This window comes from Hipposideros armiger, unplaced genomic scaffold (genome assembly GCF_001890085.2).
Source record: "Hipposideros armiger isolate ML-2016 unplaced genomic scaffold, ASM189008v1 scaffold_80, whole genome shotgun sequence".
Classification (NCBI taxonomy): domain Eukaryota; kingdom Metazoa; phylum Chordata; class Mammalia; order Chiroptera; family Hipposideridae; genus Hipposideros; species Hipposideros armiger.
This window is the reverse complement of record NW_017731430.1, coordinates 2,118,567-2,133,473: the sequence shown is the minus strand read 5'-3', so window position 1 is coordinate 2,133,473 and position 14,907 is coordinate 2,118,567. Positions and strand designations below refer to the sequence as shown.

The following is a 14,907-nucleotide window of genomic DNA, read 5'->3' as shown; positions in this document are numbered from 1 at the left end:
CCTTCAGACAGATAGCCCAGGAGAAAGAGGTAGGTGAAAAAAAAAAGAGAGAGAGAGGAAGGGGGCACCTTGTCCCCAAGGAGAGGGAGGTGGTTAAGTGGGTGGAAAGGAAAGAGGAAGGTGTGACCCCCTTCTCTGAAGTCCAGGGACAGGATGCAGCATAAACTGTCTTCTCCACGTGTCCTCACCTGGCCGCCCCTGGGTGCATTGAGGTGTGGAGTCAGAACTTGGCTGTCTCCTCCTCTTATTATAAGATCACTCATTCCATCCTGAGGATCCCACACTCACGATCTAATTAATCTAAACCTACTCACCTCCCAAAGGCCTCACCTTCACATACCAGCAAGGCGAGGCTTCACATTTAGTCCATAATGGCACGTATGTGAGCACGCACTGTAAATTAAGGGGAAACAGGAATTGTTTGGCATTGGCAACTGTGGACTCTGTTAAGTAAGCTCACGTTTCTGGTGTGAATGAGGAGTCTTTGGAAATGCCTGTCGTTAATATATTTTTGGTTAAAACAAGGGAAACATCCTAGAATAGACGACTTCTCAACTCACTTTCTAAAACCCAAAATTTCGAACAAATGTTTTCCATAAAAATAATGGGAACTGGAATAATCTACTGCTTGACATGAAATTAACAATTCATGGTTTTGCTGGTTATTTTTCACCACGTACTCATCTGGTTCCACAATGTGAGGGGCCAGCCATGCGCAAGGGACAAGAACGGACGTCCTGCAGACCGGACCACTACGGCTGTGCTCACAGAAGTGGCAGGGTTGTCACAGATGGGACTGGGAGGCTTTCTTTCCACTACAGCACATACAAGATTCTTACCCCCACTTATGTAATCTTTTTAGAACCTTTCAATCTGGTCCTCTCTTTACTGATGGGCCATCTCCATCGAAGAGATCTAATTTCTATTTAATTACTCTGATGTTGCTACAAAGCCCTGGCTATCAGCACTGCCCTTGTAGACATTTGGAGAACCTTCCCGGGGCAGCTCCTGCCCCAGCCAGCCCACCGAGGCTCACCTGTAAGAAGGCGCTGGGTACCCCGCTGTTACCATCTGCCATATCTGCGCCGAGCCTTCATGCCAACTGTAACAAGGAACCTTTCAGTGTCGGTGGATGATATTTGCTGAATGTTCGTGTTTTCGTATTGTGTGGCGTGGCAGTGAGTACATGACCGATATCCCAATATGAATCCTTAGGTGATAAATCCCTGAGGATTCGTAGAAACTGCCTATAAAAACAGATGTGAGTGCTGACTGCAGCAACTCTTAACACGTTCCATCATTTCCCTCCCTGGCAATAGTCCGACCGGCCTTTTTAAGGAACTGCTGTATCTCATCCACCTCACGCTGCTGCCGGCATGGATGGAGCCCCCACACATCACGACACTGAAGAAGTCGCAGGCACAACGTGTGCCTTCCAAGAAAACAGTCAGGAAAAACTTCTGTCCTTTGCATTACCATGTTTAAAACACATTTCATCTTATTCTGGAAATTTTAGCTGTATGTTCTCAGTTAGCTGCCCAGTCTCCATCTGACCGTGCCATGTTGGAACCATGTCCAACTGGCTGTAGTCAATGTAAGCCTGGAATTAAGTCACCACCAGTCAACGCATTTTTTTATCTTTTTTTTGCATGCTTTCAAACGCCTATCACTGGGTACTATAGAGGCACCTGGAGCATTTGTTAAACATCAAGGTTTCTAGGCTTTGATTCATACTCATGAAATTAAAGTCTCTGGAAATCATACCCCAGGAGCCTCTTCCTGGCGGCAAATGTGGAGCCACTGCTTCAGAGTACATTTATTCCCTTATCAGCTGTTTTTAATGCATCATAAAGCTAAGGGGGTTTGGGGGGGTTTTTTTAACCTGAAAGTTGGCACTAGAGTGTACTTGCACCATTCTAGTAAATTCTTTCTGTCCAACAGATTTTGAATACCATCAGAAGCCCTGTCGATGAAGCTTGAATGAATATATGCATCTTAGGAAACATAGGCCCAAGTAATCATGTAAGAAATGCCTTTCCTCATTCATTTAGGACAGGAAAACTGTGTCCAAAGAAGCAACACGTTGGATAGCTAAAGGAGTGATTAATTAGACCAGTGTATGAGTTAATATGATAAATGCATTCAGTGGAATCCAAAATATCGCTTCATAAATCCATCAATACAAATCCCTCCAATGGCCAAATTCTTCCCAACTCGGTCTATTAATGATAGTAACTAGGACTCCGCCTACCTCTTAATTTATACTGTTTACAGAAAGCTTTGGAAATTGTGCTTTATATTCAAGTATTACAGGTTTGTGCTCTTTTTTCAGATAACTAAAACATATGACTTTAAGTGCTGACTTTACAAAAATAATTATTTTCCTTGGACCCATGATTACTGAATTACCTGAGTTTCCCCCGCAAATAATCTCAGTCTCTTGTAGCTGTTAGTGTTTCAACAGTCACATCCTGGCTGGCAGCTGTCACCTTTCTCAAGAGCTGCTTTGATGGAGGAGGGGTTTTGTGATTAAAACAGTTCCGCAGTAGTATAAAGAAGGGCCTTTCTATGAAAGAACCATACAGATGGCTTAAGCGGGTTCTAGAAAGTAGGGCCAAGCCTGCAGGTGAAACACATCACTGCTGATGGCTGCTGCTTTCTCGCGCGTGGGTCCCGGTCACCGCACCAAGAACGAATTTGGGGACCGAGATCCACCTTTTGAATAATTGCAGTTGCCCCTTTTTCTTCACTCAAGTGATAGGCCTTTCTCTGTGCCTGCAAGTGATACGGCCATTTTTGATGGAGGACTTAAAATTGCTTATAGACAGTTCCTGAGTATAGACAGGAACTCTCCATGGCTGACATGCAGTCTTGACCTGTTGGGGGAAATCTGAGCCCTCCGGGGTGGACTTATCTTCTGGAGGATGGAAAGTAGGACAGTGCTCTTATGTTTGGGGTCTTGACCACAACCTAGAATTGTGGGTCCTTAGGAGTCCTCATTTGTGGGCTTAAACTGTTACATTACATCGTAGGTTGCATTCTGCTTCCTCTTAAGGATACACAGGTGCTATGTGACTTTTGGTTTTCCAGCTGCTACAGCTGTTTCCACATCAGTCAAATCAGGATAATGCCTGCTCCCTAAGATTTGAGTGAGGCTGTGAGTTTTGGAAAATACCTTGTATCATAAAAGGCAGTCTCCTAACAATAAGTTATTGTTCAGACCCTCACTGGGAAACACAATTAAAAGTGTAAGTAGCAGCATGTATTTTTAGCAATTCAGGATAATGGCTCTTTAGCCCCTGAGGGTGGGGGTGGGGGTGGGACAGGCAGTGAACAGAGCTGTGGAGTTGACAAGAGCTGGTCAAATCCTGTAGGTACGTTGGTGGGGTTGTTGCTCCCTTGTACACACGAGAGGTGACATGGTCAGTCCATGTGCAGGAAAGAGCACCAGAGCCACTGTGTGACCTTGACTTCACCTTGCGTGACATGAAAAGTGGCTGAGAAGCAGAGTGCCTAGAAGGACGGTACCACCTTGGAGTGCTACCTGAGAGCCCAAGCAGCACGCCCGTCCTGGACACTGACGTCCTTACGCTCTCACAACCTGTGGCATCTTGAGCCGCACTGTGTGTCTTTCCTCTTCACTCCTTTCCCACCCCAGAGCTCCCCGTAAAACAACAATGCACCAGGGTCCCTTTTTTTAAATGACAGGGTTCCCATTTATAAAAATAACATGTGATTGTTTTAAACAACCCCAAAGTATTCAGGGGGAAAAAATCCTGACACTAGAGAGCCAAAGATGATTGCCCTGTCTTGCCTTTGGTGCCAGTCCGTGCTGGGAAGGGCTCCGGGTAAGTTAGTTTGTAAAGTGCAACCTAAACCACAGATGTCATTGCCAACTGGGACATTTGAATGATCCTTTGAGGGAGGATCATTAAAAACATAAAACATGGTATCTGCAGGTTCTCCTCTTATAGTGGAGGTAATTAAATATTAATTTAAGTGTTTTCAGATTAAATATTAAACATACAAGTCAGTTTTATTGATGAGCGCATCATTAGTGTTTTAGTTGCGCTGTGTAATTTGAATACGCAGATTAGCTGGTGTGTCAGCCATGCACATCAATGTGAATTTTGCCTCAGTGTTCTGTACGCAGCAGGAGCAGTGCAATTCTTAGGGAGGTCACAACTGTTTAACGATGGCTCTCAAATAGTATAAATAATGGTATATATTCACATAAAAACATTTTTCCCAGCAATAATCTTTTCCCCTGGGGGGAATGAAATGTGCTTGTTTTTACTCAAAGCCTCATAAGTGTATTTAAAAGAAAAAGAGAAAAGGCTAAGCAGACTTACTGTGTGTTTTTGCTTAAGTCCTCACTTAACACCGTCGATAGATTCTGTGACTTTAACTGAAATGACATATGACAAAACCTTACCAACTGATAGAAACAAGACTTACGTTCCTGTAGCGTCCCATCAACGTTACCACAAAATGGTGCTGAACGGAACATTGCAGAGGACCTTCTGTGCATACATATCACAAGGAACAAGCCTTTATGCCTTATTTTTATCACCTTCCTTTCCTTTGTCGTTTTTCCCCAGGCCCAGATTATATCAAACAGAGATTTCAGGAAGGGGTCGATGCTAAAGAAAATCCAGAAGAAAAGGTACCAGAGAAGCCTCCTTCTCCAAGAGAATCTCCCCATTTTTATCGCAAAGGCACGACACCCCCACAGTCTCCCGAGGCGAGTCCCAAACAAAGCCACTCTCCCGAGCTCTCCCCAAAGCCCGTGAGGAAGCAGAACCCCGGGGCCAGACTCAACCGAGACAAAAGGAGTGTGGCTGATGAGCAGGTGACAGCCGTCGTCAACAAGCCCTTGATGTCAAAAGCCCCCTCGAAGGAGGCGGGAGCACCCCCGTCCAAGTACTCTGGCCGCCACTACGTCCCCAACCCTGGTAACGGGGAGCTGCACTCGCAGTACCACGGCTACTACGTGAAACTGAACGCCCCCAAGCAGCCTACAGAAGACAGAGAGGAAGACGAAGGCGCCAGCCACTCCTCCTCAGCACTGGTGCACAAGCCATCGCCCAACAAGTGGAGCGCCCCAAAATCTGTGACAAAATCAGTTGCCAAAGAAAGCAAAGCTGAGCCAAAAGCTAAGAAGTCCGAACTTGCTATACCAAAGAATCCAGCAAGCCAAGATTCATACCCTTCTTTGGAAAAAGAAGCCAATTCAGTAAGTTGGGCAACACGGGTGTTTCTCCCCTTTTCTTCCCCCCAGTTCTCCAGGTAGCAGCATGGGGTGACCAGCACCTTGATGGCACGAAGCTAGCAAAAGTCCTGACGCGCACAGGGCTGATAAGAGATCTGAGCACATTCGTAGCAGGAGGCAGGAGAGAGCTCTCGGTGGTCACTCAGCCAGCCACCCACCTGCCCCTGACACCTAGACGTGGGGTTCAGTCAGGACCAGCGAGCTACAGTGTCACGCGTTAGCAGATCTTTACGGCACTTCCTGAAAGCCGCGTAGCAACTGTCAGACTGCTATAACAAAAAGACCATAGATCGGGGGGCCTAAAGGACACACATTGATTTCCCACATTTCTAGAGGCTGGGGATGGTCCCCACCTCACGGCGCCAGCAGATTTGGTGTCTGCTGAGAGCCCACTTCCTGGTTCATAGCCCATCACCTTGCTGGGCCCTCATGTAGCTGAGAGAGAGAGGAAGCAAACTGTCTCTCTTCCTGGAAGGGCACTAACCCGATCATGAGGGCTCCACCCTCATAACCCAGTCTCCTCTCACAGGCCCCATCACACTGGGGATTTGGGTTTCATCCCACAAATCCTGGGAGAACACACACATACAATCCGTAACAACCGCGAACTCTCTCATGGTCACAAAGGAACCGTGAGCCCTGCCGAGGGCTGGCCACCCTCAAAGGTCTAGCTAAGATGAGGACTCCCCTGCCATTTGCTAATTCTTAGCCCACGTTTTTTTGTCCGTTCCCCCCCCCCAAAAAACAGTCAGCACCTTCAGATGAAAGAACATCTTTTCTTGCTACTGCAAATTAGTCTCAAATATTTAGTTTGCTTTTACTTAATGAGCCAGGCTTTGCAGCTAGACCTTCATGCTTTCCCATATGAGAACTGAAATTTTTCAACTGTTTAAGAAAACTACTTTGGTCTTTTAACCCCTCAGACTGCAAGTGCTCCTAAAAATTCAGTGTTCTGGTAGATGCTAGTTTTCTTCCCTGTTGAGCATTCATCCTTTCAGTTATTGGTAAATGTCTGTATCCTCATGCCAATGAGATTTATTTGATGGTGATATATGGAATACATATTTTATCCCATTGTGTAGAATTTATAAAATCTGAAGCTAAGTCATGTTTGATACACAGTCAACTGACCTGTTCATATGCCTTTGGAGCAGAGGTGTTGCATGTTAATCGTAGCTTAGGGAAGAAGCCACAGCCAACCCAGTATTTACAGGTAATTTCAGAGATACATTTGCATAAAGGTGTGCGTTAATGTCTTGGCCATTAAGAATATAATACAACCATCAGTTTCTCTTGTCTGTTCAGTTTACCCTTAGTGTTAAACAATGGAAATTCATCTCTTTAATTAACTTATTTTGAAATTTCTTATATTTGTTTATTTTGCTAATATCTGCAAACACTGGTTCCCACCCTTCTTTCAAATCCTCAACTTTTCAATTGTCTAAGTATAAATTAATCAGATTAACTGGATTAACTTTCTGAGAGTCAACTTCCATGGGAAGAGATGGTTTTCAAAACAGATTCGGACTATTCAGGAAGCACTCGTTTTTCTGTTTGCTTTTTTAATTTCAGCATTGCTATTTCAGTATCCTGATATTATAACTATAAGATATATGATAATATCACTGTTGAATTTATTAAATGTAACAGTTCACTTCTCATTTGGCTTTCAGCATTTATATCCACAGAGTCGTAAGCCTCACATATATATTGGCTCAAGTTTGCCTGACTTACAAGGGGGAAGTTCAAACAACGCAGGGCCCCATAGCTTACACCTTTGGGTTCCATAGTGGGGTTCAGGTGACCTCCAGAACAGCCCAAGGGGAAGCGTCTGCCCCCGTGTCCTACACGTTAGGTGAGTTACCTGGCTCTTACCTGTCACAGTCGTCTCCTTGCGTAGAAAAAGCCTCTGTTTTACATTATGTGCAGAACTGTGTGATGCCTGGAGTGGGCCACGCATCCTCCAGCCCAGCCCGTTGGCCTCTAGGGTTCCCTTTCGTACCCCAAGGGGAGACGAGGCTAAGCAGCTCCCACCTGCGCAGGGGGGAACCGGAAGTCAAGACTGACATGGCACCTTTGTGGGAAGATTTTACCAATGAACCTTCTCTTCCTACGACTAAGACAGCTGCCTTCCACACCCTAATGACTGTTTTCTTCACAGGGTTAGGATGTGACAAAATCATCACAAAGGCAGTCGGACAGCCTTTAAAACCAAGGAGCACTACATACAGTTCTGAGTTTCAGGCACCGAGTTAGAGGTTTATCAGTAACAACTTGGAAATTCATAGAAGCCTTCACAGGAAAGCAGACATCTGCGGGAAAGCCAGACCGAACCCGTCAGTGCTCTTGGAGGCAGAATCGCCATTTGTAGGGTGGCTCACCCAGCTGAGTCTGGAATTCCCGTTAGCCAGCCTGTTAAGACAGAACAAGCTAGTAAGACAGAACAAGTTAGTGGCTGCAGGTGTGAGCTGAGATGCCAAACTTCCTAGGTTCCCCCTCCAGCCACGTGGCTTCCCTGTTGTGTGACCTGGGGCGAGTTTCCTAACTGCTCTGTGAGTTAGTTTCCTGTCGTTCCCCCATGTGTGCCTGTATCATAGAACTGTTGTGAAGATTAAATGTGTGAATACTTATCAAGTTCTTAGCATAGCGCCCCAGCACATAGTACTCAGATAGCATTGGCTATTATCAACTTTGCTTCAGCACTGTACCAGTTGAAGCATAAAACATTCATAAATACAGTAAGTCCTAGATAGGTTCTTGAAAACTGTGACTTGAAGTGAAACAGTGGTAACAAGACCAATTTGACCGCAGGTTAATTGACAGAAACAAGTTCCTATAGCATATTCCTGGTCACAAAAAGCATCACCAAACTTCTAAACAGAGACCCAAATACTCCTCATACTAAACATTGAAATAAATGTAAGCTATACATGTTTAAGGAAGAAGAAGAAACGCAAGTACAATAACTATTTTCCACCCCACTTATCCCAGCTCAGGCCACCAGGCGGGACCCACCTGGACAGCACGCCCTTCCCTCGCAGGGCCACTCACGCCCACACCCACTCAGACAGGGAGAATGGGGACACATCCATTCACCGCACGTGGACATCTTTGGGGTATGGCAGGAACCTGGAGTCCCCAGAGAAAACCCACAGACATGGGGAGAATGGGAAAACTCCACACAGACAGTGGCCCTGGCTGGAAATTAGTGGGGGGTTTTTTTCCTCCCATCCATGTTACCACAGAACCATGTTGAAAAACTAACGTGATTTGAGGACCTGCTGTATTCCAGTAGGTTCTGGCCCGTCCTGAGGATCACTCCGGCTCTTCTGCTCTTAGAAACACAGAAAACCTGGGACACAGGCTGACACTTAGAGCAGATTAGTTACGTGACTCTGAGAGAGAGCAGAAGGAAGCTAGGGCAGGGTTACTCCACACCCCTCCTCGAAAACTCTGACTCCTGTGGACAAGGGTGGCAGCAGGACTCACATCCCAGGACAGCACACCCTCTGTGAGCCCACAGTCTGGGGAGGACTTTGCAACCTGCCGACTCGGGTAGGAGCCAGGAGAGGCATCTGTAGAGCCTTGTCACCTAGACTGGTGAGGGGTCTAGTTCTCAAACAGGAGTCTCAGCCCCTCCTGAAAACTGCCTGCGCTTTCTTAGCCGTCACTCTGATCAGCTTCCAGGTTTATTTTGAGATGTACCTGGTACTGCTTTTGAACCGTTGTGAAACCTAAGGCCCTCCCATCAGATCATGTTTGCACCACACACACACACACATGATAAAACAGTAAACACATACTAAATTTTGCCATGAAGACTAAATGAAGCTTTGTTCTTTCCTGATTGAGGAGAAGCTTTTGACGTAACGTAAACGACACTAACTCTTTAGCAGAAGATTCTTAGTAATTTCAAGCGAGTGGATAGCCTCTTGCGGGGAAAATAATTGATTTCCTGAGTTACAACTCCTTTCCGTATTTTGACTCCCTGCACTTGAACCACCTGAAGTTTTCTTCCCATCAGGACTTGCACTTTGTCCTGCTCCAGCGTGTTTCATCACACCTGTCCCAATCAGTCTTGAAAAGCAAGACTGATTTTTTTTTTATTTTGCTATTTTAAGCCACCACTGGCCACCAGTCATATTTATGAAACTTCACCTTAAAGCTTTCCACCTTGTACCCAGTCGAGGCATCTGAGGAACACAGAGGTCGCGCCTTGCTATCTGCCCATGAAACCCAGCATCCCAGAGCTTACTTTTTACCTGGTTGCTGGGACCCTCATCTTCACGGAGTCATCTTTGTAAAGACCCCTTTATAAATGGAGCTGTCCTGTAGGGTAAATGGGCGTGCATAGTCCAGTGTATACGATAAGTGTATGTATGTGTTCAGCAGAAAAGAGTACTACTCAAGCCCAAAATACCAACCAACTCAAAAAGGTTAGATCAACTCGTGGAGCCTTGTGAGGATATACAAAATAGGAAGCAAAGGTCCAGGCACACACACCTTAAGCATTTGAACTTGGCTTCCCTGAAGGCACTGTCTCTGATTCTCCTCCCCCTGGGTCCACTGTAAGACCCTGAACTCTACAGTGTAGTGTCCTACCCCTGTATGCTAGTCCTCACCTTTCCGATCGCTCGCTGCCTTTGGGAATTTCGAAGTCAATCCACCACCCCGAAAGACTAGAAGCAATCCCCAAATTCTTAACACATTCATGAACAAAATCTAATCCCAGTTGGTAGTGTTCGTAGCATTTCCTTAATCCCCAGGCTGAGTTATGCTGTTGAAAGATCATCTCAATTATTTTCTGAGTTGTAAGAGTTCCCTCCGTTATGTATCTGTCCAGAGTTAACCGTAACGGAGACACTGCCTCGGTTAGTACCCCCAACTCCTTTAGCACACACCTATTTTAAAAGAACCACCAGTCGCTAGCAAAATGTGATGTTTTTCTGATACTGTAGAATCCTAGGATACAGATGAACGTGCCGTTTTAAAGAAGTTGATGGGAAATTAGTATTTTTAGACTAAGGCCTGTGGCTTTAATAGGGATGTAGAGAAAAGAACACGGAAGTTTAATTCTAGTTCTAATTTGTTCAAACTGGCTGAGGAACCCTGGGCAACACCCCTCTCAGAGCTCTGTAAAATGGAACTAATGATCACTTGTGAAGAATTTTCCAAAACAGCCTGCACAGGAGCCTCGGCCCACTGTTTCATGAAACATTGGTTGCCTGACTGAATTGGGCAGCCCCGTGGTGGGTGCCCAGTGGTGAACAGGGCAGGGCCCCTGCCACTGTGGCACTCAGCCTAGGGGGGACAATGGCAGTTAACAAGCAAGGAGAATAAAGTGTGAAGCCTTAGGATAGAGAAAGAATGGCACACGCCACACGCACTCGGACTTCTACCGTGGATAAACATAGTACAGCTGTTCCCTCATCTTTAAAGTAGGAACAAAACTACCTCATCGAGAGGTTCTGTCACCCAAGCCATAGACCCTGGGAGATGAGCATTGGACCAGTGGCAGTTCCAGCCTCCCTTCCTCAACCCCATTCTTACCCAAAATAACACCAATCCAACACCTGAGGACGGTAACAGTGTCAGTGCAGCCTCGCTGGATAAACATAGTACAATTGTTCCCTCATCTTTAAAGTAGGAACAAAACTACCTCCCCATGTACATCGCAAGACCAGCTTTAGAACACTTTTAATGCTATTGAAGAATTGGACATTTTAGTAATAAACACCAAGATAGTGTCTTTGTAATAAAGATTGCCAAACTTGGGCAGATCTTAAAAGATGGGGCATCTAAGGCCAGTTTGTTTCTTTTAAAACAAGTCAAGTTTGGATACCTTGGGCTGTGGGGTATTTCTTACAACGGTATTTATTGAAATAGGATTCTGAGACTAAAGATAACTTGATTTCAGAAATGTGGTTATGAGCGAGAAGCAGAAAGCTAGACCTGTAAAATAATTCCTGAATGTGTTCAGCTGCCCACTTGGCAGCCTTTATTTTAAGGAAGGGCAGACAACCAGGAAAAGCAAGAGTCAGAGAACTTCATTGTGCATTTTCCCTCAATTTTTCCCAGGAGGCCTCACTGTCCCTACAGGTCTTACGCCCACATTCTAGAAATCTGTATGAGGAAATAATTCTTCCTCGTCCAGATTACACCTTGAGAAAAAATGCCTAACTCATTCCCGTCAGTCCCTCCTTAACCCTGTGATGGTGAAGTATGTCTCAGACTACTGCCCGATGTTTTGAGGTGAATAAAGCAGATGATTTTCAAGGCATTTTTAGATCTAGTCAAGACTGGATTCATTTTTAAGTGAAAGTTCAGAGATGGCTCCATCTAAATACGGCATTGCTATTTTTAGTTTCTGCCTCTTGTAACTGCTGTTATTAATCATGGCTTTATTTACTGCAACTGTTGGGGGGTTTTTAATATATTTTTGGTAATTGGCTTTGCGCGCTAATTGATATACTGATATTAACATGGAAAAGTTATGCTTGTTCTGTTTCATTTCCAGGGCCCTAATTCAGTCATGATTGTCCTTGTCATGCTGCTGAATATCGGGTTGGCCATCCTTTTTGTTCACTTTCTAACTTGATTGGAATTAGGAAAGGTAAGACTAGCCTTAATTTCTGTATAAAAATCCCAAACTATAGCATTCATTTCCCATATTCAAATTTACTTTTTTTTTTTTTTAACGACGATGTATTGTCCTTCACTTTAATTTTGGCTGTGTCTGAATGCAGTTCAACATAGTTACTTAATGATCTAACTGTTTTGACCCTTCAGTGAAGTCATGACAACTAGTGGTGTTAGCCCACAGTTCTCTGCAGTGGTGTCATCAGCCCTTTAAATGGCAAACCCCAGTCAGACTCAGACACAGGGAAGGAGGCTTGGAATTAGGATGGGATTGCGAGAGAGCTAAAACTTGGAAAATGCAGCCAGAGGACCTGTTCGGTCCCGTTCCCCCCCCCCCCCCGGGAGTGCGTGGTGGCTTTGGGGTCCTCTGAAGCAAGCAGCCATGATGGAGAGCAAAACTTAATAATCATTCTCTTTTAAAATCTGCTGAAGCAGCCCCATCCGGCGAAGTTCTTGGCATTGGTTACTCCATCTGTCCTAGCAGAGTGTGACTAAACTGGAAATGTATGGAACTGCATTTTTTTTTTTTTTTTTTTTTTTTTTTTGATGGAAGTCAACAGCTGCCTTACTATTTTACCATCTGACGTTTTTAGTAGGGAGCTGGGGAAACAAACGATGGCCTGAGGAATGCGGTCGGAGGAATGTGTTGCTGCGGCCCGTGCTTCCAGCATTCGCTCCTGTCTCATTAGAAGAAATAGGTGCGGCCTCACTCACTCACCAGTCTTATGCCATGACCTGCTGCTTGACCATCTCCCGGAATGTCCTGGGAGGGAACCTTTTGTTGGCTTCTGCACGACTGTGTTCCTTTTTTGCTGTTTTCTTGAAATGCGATGTATAGTCACCTACGACGAGCGTTCCTGGCCGGATGTAATACACGTGTCGCGTCTCAAGGAAAAGAAACAACGAAATTCTAGAGAACAATGTGTTGATTTTTGAGAGCAATACATCATTTTTCATGTCGTTGAGTCTTCCGAAACCTTTTGTAAGAGGCTGTTTATCTTTAACATTGAGCAACTTGAAAGCATTATACCTTCCTAAGAAATCATTTCATGTTAAATATTTTTAACGCTGAGATGAATTATTTATGCACTTAGGAGGTGCTAAATTTGAAAAAGCTGAAAGACAACCGAATTCTATGAAGTAGAGTCAAAATGTTGCATGGATTGCAGTAATCGGTGTCCGAAGGATTCAGTTTCATTGCTGACGTACTTTACAACCAAATAAAATCTTGTCAGTGGCTATGTTAATTCCCATGAAAGTTAAGCAAGATGCTATTAATAACTGCTCTTCTCTTTCTTTTTTTTTTTTTCCAACTGAAAAATTTTCATTGAATACATTCAGGTAGAGCTTTGTGAAATGACTGCTTTGTGTTTTTTCAAAGTCCTTTTGTAATTTTATTTCACATTTTAAAGGCTTAGACATTTTTGTTTAAATACTTGTCTTTTGCAGTCCTTTGTTATTCTGACATACTCTTTTTTTTTTTTGCTGTTTTATAATGTATCCTTTATTACTCAGAAGCATGCTTACTTCGAGAAACTACATGGTCTTTCTAAAAGTAATTATTTCAAAAAAAAAAAATCAGGGGAGGAAAGGTTTCTGTTAAATCTCTATGAAACATTGCATTGCGGAGAGGGAGCTATTCCTAAATACTTTATGACCTGCACGGTTCAATCAGATTCTTTTTACCTTACTTGCCTTTTCACTGCAGAAGAGATCGTCAGGTGTTAGCACAGGTGTGGGCTGAGTCGGAGCCCGGTGGCATTTTCTGCAGAAGTGCAATACGTTAAGACTCCTGGGTGTGACCAATGTGGAACAGAAGAAAGCAGAAAGAGAGCAAATGAAAGTTACAACTTGTATATTTATTTATTTTTTACATTTTGCTTTGACTTTTAAATTTAGGAAGTACGTTTTTACCCAAGAAACGTTGAAGTTCCTGTGTCAGTCTCAATACTCTCACTTCTCCATCCTGACCCCGTAGCTCTTGACGCTGGAAAGCTGATTTCTTTTTTTTTAATATTTAATCTTATTCAGTGTTTATTTAAAATGTGTAATGCTTTGAAATAATGGGTAACAGATAACTAAAGGATATGTTTATACAGTGAGCATGTTGGTTACATTTATAAATATATGTATGATTTATAAGCTTTTTTAAAACAAAGCTCAAATTGTTGGTATTTTTCTAAAATGTGCACAGCTGTATTTTACATGAAAGGCTCTTTCTAATGGGTTGTTATACTGTACTCTACATTTTGGACAGCACATGAGGTCTGCCAATGTACTTAATAAAACATGACTTTATTTAAAGTTTCTTGCTGTGAAAAAGAACTCCCTACCCGTGAGTTCCTTTATTTATAATCCTTGAAACCAAAATGTATAATGTACAGTTTTCACAACTGTATCTGCTCTAATAATAAAAAGAAGTTGGTTATTTAAAAAGTTGCAGGTGTGTTTCCTTTGTTGAGTAAATTACTGTCATGAATTATGTGTAATTTTTGGCGGCGGTGGTGGTGCTGGTGGTGTTGAAAGATCTGAAAAATTAACAATAGAAATGGCGGCAGTGGTGGCGGGGACTCAAAGGAGCCACATGGCACAAGGCAGCGACACTGCACCGGTCTTCCTTTCTAGGTTTCATCCTGGGCCTTTCAAATAACTTTGCAAAATAAGATTCATTGCTCTGGTTCTTGTTTCCATTCATTGGATTAGTGCCTTAGCCAGGGTTTTAAATCTGCTCCTGTTTCTAAGGAAAACTTGAAGGTGGAGTGCGTCCCCCTTCTGTATGGGTACTTTCCAGTTAATTAAAGTTTCCTGACCATTGTGCCCCAAATAAATCAGTATGTTTCTATGGCCCTGACTGCTTACGCAGACTTCCAGAAGCTTAGGCCACCATGCCTCCTGCTGCCACTAGAACCTGCTGCCACTAGAACTTCCAGCCACCGGGCTCCTCTTGAAGCTAGCCCAGGCAAGCTGCCTCTGAGGTTTACTAAAAGGACCTTCTC

General features: G+C 44.0%; 1 protein-coding gene across 3 annotated transcripts in view; it reads left to right on the top strand.

The window, feature by feature from the left end:
• The window catches only part of JPH1 (junctophilin 1), a 75,865-nt gene extending 61,518 nt beyond the window's left edge, over window positions 1–14,347 (top strand). The window contains exons 3-5 of one of the 3 annotated variants that reach the window (XM_019643626.1): window positions 4,602–5,236; window positions 11,790–11,885; window positions 12,505–14,347. In XM_019643626.1, coding sequence (XP_019499171.1) covers window positions 4,602–5,236; window positions 11,790–11,870 — 716 coding nt within the window. In that variant the 3' untranslated portion in view covers window positions 11,871–11,885; window positions 12,505–14,347. Of the gene's footprint in view, window positions 1–4,601; window positions 5,237–11,789; window positions 11,886–12,343 lie in introns of all 3 variants that reach the window. The other 2 variants (XM_019643627.1, XM_019643628.1) reach the window with 2 other exon arrangements.
• Window positions 14,348–14,907: the final 560 nt, after the last annotated feature.